General features: G+C 39.2%; 1 protein-coding gene across 1 annotated transcript in view; it reads left to right on the top strand.

Annotated features, from left to right (window-relative positions):
* USP45 (ubiquitin specific peptidase 45) overlaps window positions 1-8,065 on the top strand; it is a 44,264-nt gene extending 36,199 nt beyond the window's left edge. Inside the window, exons 12-17 of the mRNA XM_009867974.1 lie at window positions 882-1,025; window positions 2,730-3,399; window positions 4,927-5,024; window positions 5,439-5,525; window positions 6,202-6,355; window positions 7,548-8,065. Coding sequence (XP_009866276.1) covers window positions 882-1,025; window positions 2,730-3,399; window positions 4,927-5,024; window positions 5,439-5,525; window positions 6,202-6,355; window positions 7,548-7,681 — 1,287 coding nt within the window. The 3' untranslated portion in view covers window positions 7,682-8,065. The remainder of the gene's footprint in view (window positions 1-881; window positions 1,026-2,729; window positions 3,400-4,926; window positions 5,025-5,438; window positions 5,526-6,201; window positions 6,356-7,547) is intronic.
* Window positions 8,066-8,391: the final 326 nt, after the last annotated feature.

The following is an 8,391-nucleotide window of genomic DNA, read 5'->3' as shown; positions in this document are numbered from 1 at the left end:
AGTAAATTCTGCATCTTTGTTGCTGCATAGAGCGCAGGTATTAGCTCAGTGGTTTGAGCGCGGTGCTGGCACCAAGGATCAACACCGAGGTCGCGGGTTTGATTCCTGCTCGGTCCCCATGTGTTGCTTGGTCTAGTTGAGAGGTGGCGTCCCTGCCCATGACAGGGAGGTTGGACTAGATGATCTCTAAGGTCCCTTCCAGCCTAGGCCATTCTATGATTAAAGAATCAGTGCTCAAACTGTTCTATGATCTGGGGGATTTAAAGCTTTTAAGGACATTTTGAGCAGCTGGGCGCCCATGCTGCTTCCTGCCTCATGAGTGTAACGTGGGAACTTCCTGGGTTCTGTTTGAGAGAGAGGTCTCGTGGCTTTTAGCAATCGCTGCTCTTAGGTGAGGACGTGCATTTCCTTGTGGTTGTCTTCTTTCCTTCATAGTCCAGATGTGCTGCTGCTGTTAATGTGATGGGGAATGTGCGGCAGCTCTTTCACCATGTCATAAGGTGGTACAGGCTGCACTAGAGAGTGACTTAGGGGAGTTATGTCCCCTTTGATAAATTCACATCTCATACAGTGATGCGTGTCCTTGTACAAAACTAGAATAGATTATTTGGTATGTGTTCTGTGCAGGAATTTCAGAATGTCGTTCCTATTTCTTCTGGCTCTCAGCTGATCCTTTAAAGATGTTGACAGTGTGTTTATGATAAATAAAATTAGAAAGTAGCCTTAATCCACAACTCAGGGGCCAGTTAATAGGATTTATGTAGGTTAGTGTATTCTAAAGTAAAGAAAAAAACCTCCACCTAAATTCATCTTTTCTGTAGGTTGCAAAGGAATACAAAATTGGCATATTTCCTTTCCTAATTTTGTGTCTAATTTCTTAGGTTGCAAAACCTGTGCCTTTGGGAAGAACAGGTAAAAGTAAAAGTGTACAAGAGGCAGATCTTTGTCAGTATAACTGTTCTTCAATTGCTGCACTGAATAATCAACCCAAAATTGTCAAGAAACATGCTTTAACAAAAGATAAGGTAAGAACCTATATACTTGCACTAACCAATCGTGAGTTTATTCTGAAGTTTCTAGGGCTATGGGGATGGAAATTTAAAGTTTAAAACCAAATACGTGCTTGATTCTTTATGAATTGAGTCTATGGTATATTTTTAAGGGGTAGACTGAACAAAATTAGGCAGTTACCCGTAGTGCTTAACGCTTTGGTACCTGTGATTTGGGAGTGGGAACCAAAACACAGTCCAGAAATCCCTTCTACCAGATGAAAAACTACCTAAAGATAGTCAGTAGGAAATATTAAACCCAAAGCCATGTCTGAAGTTACACCCCTACTGCAGCTTAGGCATGTGGTCAGGAGTGCAGGGGGGTATCCCCCTCCACTGGGCTTTCCTGTTACAGAAGCAACCTGTGAAAGTGAATTTCTGTAGTTTGTTCTGTGAAACCCGCCTGGACGCGTTTCTCTGTGACCTACTGTAGGTGATCCTGCTCTGGCAGGGGGCTGGACTAGATGATCTTTTGAGGTCCCTTCCAACCCCTGATATTCTGTGATTCTGTGATAGCACTGATGCAGCTTCATTTGTGCCATGTCTCACTCGGTTTGTTTAAAGGTACTTTATTAATGCCAGGAAATGGAAGGCGTTAAGTGCAGGGCTCCTGCAGCTCAGAGGGAATTATGAGCCTTGTTTTTGGAACATGCCTAATCTACGGGTTACGAGGTCATGGCAATTTTAGATTCTTGTATGTTGTATCTGAGTGAGTCCTACTCACTGCCCGGCTGGAGACCATAAAACCTCTCTGTAATCACTAAATACACGTGAAGAAAAAATAAAACAGAATAACCATTATAAAAGACTGATAAAAGAGAATGAGACAGAAGTATAAGAAAGGCAAGTGGTAGAAAGGAAAGATGGAAAGAAGGTGCAGGCACTGATTGTTACAGGAGAAAAAGGCCTAAAACTCAAACTGTTGAGGCAAATGGAAGGATTCCCGCTGACATCACTGAAGTTTTGATCCAGCGCAGATAAAGGAAAAAGCAAAGGGCAAGGAAAGTTGCTAATTTATTTTGGAAAGCAGCCAAACAAAAGAAAGGAAGGAAAAAAATCATAAACGTTTATAAATCACCTAAAATTATGGCAGCTTTGGAGTGTTTTTTTTTAACCGATAGTAGTAGTTTTCTGTGGCAGCAGTCTTGTTTTTCCTCTTGCAAACTTGATAAAACTTAAAAAAATCAACTTCAGATAATACATAAATTAGCTAGCTACAAATTAATACTACTAGGGATGGTTTATTTAATTCTAAGACAAGTGCCTACAAGGTGAGTTGAATTTTCTCCCAGAACTGCGGATCAGCTGTGGCCTCTGATGGGAGCCTAAGGGACTAGCTTAAACTTGAGAACCTTTGAGAAGTTTAAGTCAGATTAAGTGAATACCGCTTCAGATGTGCCATCCACAGCTGTCACAAAGTGAACGTAATTAGTTGTGCCAGGTATTGGTCTCACGGTAAGTGTAATGCTCTTAGCTGACTGGCGTGTAGGTTTCTAATCCTCAGCTGGTTTAAAAAGATCTTAAGGAAATCAACTAGCTTAAACACATGAGAGATGGAGAATATAAAGAGATAGGTTTAATTTGCTTTGAATTTGTCACGTTTCAAAAGCTACACTTGATCACAGATCTGTTTTCCATTTCTCCCTGACATTACTGAAATAATAACACCCTAATTTACAGAATCAGTTGAACCAGGAGAGACGGCTTGCCAGAAAAGCTTCCTCAAATGAAGGAGAAAGAAGTCCTGTTATCATGCAGGAAAAAACTAAAAAGCTTGAGCTGGAAGGTAGCTCTAGCGTCCTGTACTCCAAAGACACAGCCGCTGACTCGGCTGTGAACGGGAGCCAGACGGAGGGCAGCGAGAAGGAAGCCAGCCGCTCGGAAAGCAGCTTCGATGCCGACAGCGAAGCCTCAGAAAGCGAAAGCGCTTCGAAGCAAACGGCTTTCAGCCCGTCCAGCAACGGGCCTGGTGTGCACGTCAACCACGGAAACGTTAGAACGCCACACAGCAAACCGAGTGACGATAATGAAGAGGTGATTTCCAGTGCCATATCCAAACTCAGCTTCTGTGATACCATAAAAGAAGATAAAAAATCGAGCCGTGGAGATCCTGCATCAGGTTTATCAAATAATTCTGTGTTTTCAGTAGACAAATCCTCGCTATCCCAAAACCCTCAAAATGCTTTCCAGACGCTTTCCCAGAGCTACATAACTAGCTCAAAGGAGTGTTCTGTTCAGTCCTGCCTTTACCAGTTCACCTCTGTAGAGCTCCTGATGGGGAACAACAAGCTTTTATGCGAGAGCTGCACAGAAAGGAAACAGAAGCATCAGAAGAAAACCAACTCCACAGGTAAGTGCTTTTATCTGTCTGCCGGCACACTGGACAAAACTGCCTCTCAAAACCTGCCTGCTCTCTGCTGCTTCATTTCTCCAGCATGGGCTTCCCCCTTGTGGCTAAATGCAAAAAGGTTTTGCTTCTCAGAACTGAAAACTTTATTTTGCATCTGTTCTTTATTTTATCCAAGATAAGTAATTTGAAGATGACCATAAACTAAGTGCATTGTTTGATAGGGATCTTTGCCGCTGTTTGTGTTGTTTGCAATCATAGAAGCTTTGAAATAAACGCTGTAATACTCAGCTCTAGCAATTTACAGTCACAGAAGTAATGTAATGAAGTGTGTAAGAGGGGCAAAAAAAACACTTGTAAGGAAGAAGGAAAAAAACCGTTAAAAATATTTGTAAGAATAAAGATGAGCAAGAACTACCTTCTTGTGGCACTGTTTTCCTTCATGTTTCTGTAGCCCAAGCAGACTATTAGGGTTCACTTGAGTAAGAAAAACATTTTAAACATAATGAAATGTAAACTTTTTAAAAGTTTAAAAAGAAATATAAACTTCTAAAAAGGTGGATTTTTCTGAGGTACAGTTATTCAGAAGGATAATAAAATTATTCTTCTGATTGCTTGTAAATAAAATAGAAAGGGAGGTCTTACAGTAATTTATAGATATGTGCATTTATAGATATCTGGAGAGATACAAGTTAAGCCACGAGTAAATTCAGAAAAATTAATCTAAAAGTAGTACTTTATAATCAGTCATTTACCATTATTGGGCTGAGAGTAAGTGCTGTATAAATAATATTTTTGTTCCATGGGCACAGTGAAAAATGAAAAAGGAAAATCAGTTCACAACTAATCATTATTAATTCCTTTCCTTCCAAACCCAAAAATTTTAAAAAGTCACCAACTTTTACATAAAATGCTCCATTCTACTTCAAATGAAATATTTCCTTTTGGACACATGAAAAAACAGTAAATCCACTGATTTTTTTTTCCAGTGAAAAAAATATCAAGTGCTCAGCCAACAGGTGATGGGGGCACCCTGAAGCAGAGACCCCTCTTCTTACGTACGCACAAAGTACACAGTCACTCAGAAAGGACTAAAGAATGGAGAACTAAATGTCTACCCTAGTGGTCAGGACATAGTGTAGATAAAGAGATGCGTGCCTTCCATTTCTTCTTTCAGTGATCACCCATTTATTTCAGGTGAAATGGTTTTAACAGGAAAGTTGGGTGCTGTAACAGCAGACAGTATAGGTATCTCTGTGTGCAGGCTGACCTAGATAGTGTACGTGCTTCCAACTTTTAATCTGATTTGCACAGGTTGGGCCAAAATAATGCTTGGATTCAGCAGATTATTAAAAATTAGGAAAATGAGAAAATATTTTTCAGTTACTCTACAAAAATTCCCTTGTGTTTTATATAACACATAAAAAATCGTTGCGACACAGGTCAATTCTATCAGATATTTTTTAAAAACACTTCCATTCTGTGTGACTGCCTTCACTTTACAAATTAATTTGATATTCCTAAATACAGAAAAGAAAATGGAAGGTGTCTACACAAATGCTCGGAAACAGCTGCTGATTTCATCAGTTCCTGCTATTCTTATTCTCCATCTGAAAAGATTCCACCAGGTAAAAGGCCAAAATCCTCTCGTGTATTCCTCTGCCTCACTGGTGAACCAGCAGTTCTTCTGAAGTGTCGTGCATACCGATACTTGCTTTTTACATAAGGAACTGGTAGAACCACTATTTAAGATACCGGGGGGCGGGGGGAGGTTGGTTTGGTTTTGGGGTTTTTTTTTGGACTGTCTGATACCTTCAGAATGCATTTAGTGATTCACATGTGTCCAGGGAAACCTCTTACATGTCCATCCTGTTTATGCGCAGCAGACACTGTGTTGAAATCATAACAAAGAATGTTTAAATCAGTTACTATCTTATTCTTGGTTTTGGTTTATTGTAATAGTATAGTAACACATCTTAGCTTTAAAAAGCTTCCTAGTAAAAATTTTTATTTTATAGTCTTTTTCTTTTTTCCTTTTGAAGGCTGGTTTGAGTCTACGGAAGGTAAATAGGCATGTGGATTTCCCACTGATTTTAGACTTAGCACCATTCTGTGCTGCATCCTGCAAGGTACCCATTTCAAATCTTTCTTTTTATTGTACTTAAACAGCTGTTGTCCTGCGCACAAGGACAAACTGGATTGTTTAATTAACCTGGACTGTTAATGGATTGTTTAATTAACCTGGATGTTGATGAAGATGATGAGGATGTTTATTACTCCTTCCTTTCCTAGAGAAATTGTAGGGTGAATGTTTCAAACAGTGTCCTGAGATCAGAATTATAATTACTTGAAATTCCATTCATATCAGGAATGTCATGAATGTTAACTAGCATTAGTTACGCTATGGTGCCCTGATGGTGTTCGTGTATCTAGAATCATAGAATCATTCAGGCTGGAAAAGACTCTTGGGATCATCAAGTCCAACTGTTAACTCCACTCTACAAATCTCACCCCTAAACCATATCCCTCAAGCCCACATCTAAACGACCTTTAAACACATGCAGGGATGGTGACTCAATCACCTCCCTGGGCAGCATCTCACAGCACTAAGGACAAGCATTGCTGCTTCTGTGGTAAATAAATTTAATTAATAGACTCTTGAGTATTTTTAATAAAAGGCTTTCACCTCTGGAAATGCTGCAGGTGCCTGTTTGCTTCTTTTAAAGTAATACTGTTGATAGCTAGTTAAGATATCTGCAAAATTATCTGTGAAATAACTCGTTTTCTGTGTTTCTGGGAATGCAGAATGTTACGGACAGTGCCAGAGTGCTGTACAGCCTTTATGGAATAGTGGAGCACAGCGGGTCAATGAGAGGTGGTCACTACGCAGCGTATGTGAAAGTCAGGACACCCTCCAAGAAATTACTAGAGCATATTTCTACTGCTAAAAATGTTCTGGGTACGTACAAACGCAGCCTCCTCTCTCTATGAGTAAAATCAAAAGCGATCATTGGCTACAGCTTCTTATCCTTAAAGAGATTTACAGTAAATAATTATTTTAGATCAGAATGTTCTCTTATTTTTAGGGCCACATAAATAAATTCTTTTTTCTTTACTGTTACACCCAGTACATGACCTACTTCTGTACTAGCTCCACATAGACCTGAGTGAGTAACAGAATTTTGGTTCAGTTATCAGAGATAGGATAGAAAACTCTCCTCTCTTTCCTAGCCAAAATACTATGTCCAGATGAATAGCTGTGTCCAGTAAAATGTAATTAGTTGGCATATTTGGTATTTGAAAGTGCTCCAGTACAAGAGCCAAATCCATGACCATTTAAATAAACTTTTCTGTATATTTGAGCATTTTGCATATCATAGGATTGGAAATTTTTTAGTGCTTGAAAATCTGGAATACTCTGGTTTAATGTGAACGGCAAGAAACATCTTCATGGAGGATACAAGGTTTGCTATAGAGTTTCTGTTGGTATTTTGAGAACAGCACATTAGTTCTTATTGATATGTTTTGGATATGCAGAACAAAATAAGACTCTAGGATAGAATCTGTTAGTGAACGATTTGTGGATGCAAGAGTGTTCACCTGTCAGAGTAAGGTAAACATATTTACTGTTTCCCTTCAAGGGGGGAAGTGAGGACCAAGAGCTATCCTGTGTACCATGACTTTGTATTTGAAACCCATTTCCCAGAGGGACAATTTTTTGTATTATTTTTAAAATCAAAGTTTCCCTTAGCCTTCCCTTACCATGATTACTACAACAGATTGGATCTTTTTTTGTGTTCTTAATTTCACACTGGTCGGCTTTTCGACTACGATATTTTTTCTGTTGGAACTGGTGCTGTGCTAGCATACCTTACTGTTAGAACTCAGCAAGCTGTACTTAAAATGTCTTAGTTTTTGAAAAAATATGAAAAAAACGATGGCAGTGGAGATTTGTAAGCATTGTCTTCCACCAATTTCTCTTACATTGCTCTTTGAGATGTAAGTTTCAAACCACAAATACTGGTCTGCCATCAGAGTCATGAGTTACTCTTGTGGGTTAGAAGCTTCTCTTGCTTTTCGAAATATCCACTCTATTTGTTTGATGATGACATGAAAGACAAGAAACAACTTCTTTTGCTTTTGCATTTCAGGTTTAAAAGAAGCCATGGGAGCATCAGGAGGCCAATGGGTGTACGTTAGCGATGCCCATGTTCAGATGGTTCCAGAATCAAGAGTATTAAATGCACAAGCATATCTACTTTTTTATGAAAGATTATTACTATAATTCTTAAGAGTTTAAATTAAAAGATGGTCGTGGTTATTTAGTTTATCTTATTTTAAACTGCAGTGGTAAGAGTTCCTGTAAATATTGTGCCTTTATCTTGTAGAGAATTTATCATATGTTGACTCTGAAGTTCAGTCAAGCTATTATAAATATCTGAATGGTTCTCTTAAAGTAAGCACTTTGCCAAACATTTAAAATTCCTGGATTCATTAAAATACAGTACTCGTAGAATTTAAGATGATGTCCTATCCTACTGAGGTCTATGGAAAGTTTGTTTTTGATTTTACTAAAGATAAGCTTTCACCCATAGTTCTAGAACATCTGAGAGTAAGAATACTGATAGCGTTAAGTGCCTGGATTTGCTGGTGTACAGTAACAATATAAAGTATTTTAGCTTATTGTGAGCTAGTCCATACGATCCTTCCCATTACAGGGTTGGATTTCTGCAAAGAAGAACCCATCAAATTGTGTCACTTCCACATGTAGTAACAGGAAAGCACAGTGCTTCTGGAGTTGAGGAACGGGAGCTGCCTCTGGATATCACAGCAGGGCTCTTCCCTCACGGAGCTGGGCAGAGACTGGGGGAAATGGCTTCCACATAGTGCCAGTGGATCTGCAGATACCCAGTACCCTTTCAGCTGTGTCCAGCTGGCACTGGTAGAGCAACGTACTCCTGTTTTAATATACATATATGTAAATATACCTGGTGT

The sequence above is a fragment of the Apaloderma vittatum genome, unplaced genomic scaffold, assembly GCF_000703405.1.
Source record: "Apaloderma vittatum isolate BGI_N311 unplaced genomic scaffold, ASM70340v1 scaffold20844, whole genome shotgun sequence".
NCBI lineage: Eukaryota > Metazoa > Chordata > Aves > Trogoniformes > Trogonidae > Apaloderma > Apaloderma vittatum.
This window is presented reverse-complemented; position numbering and strand designations above follow the sequence as displayed.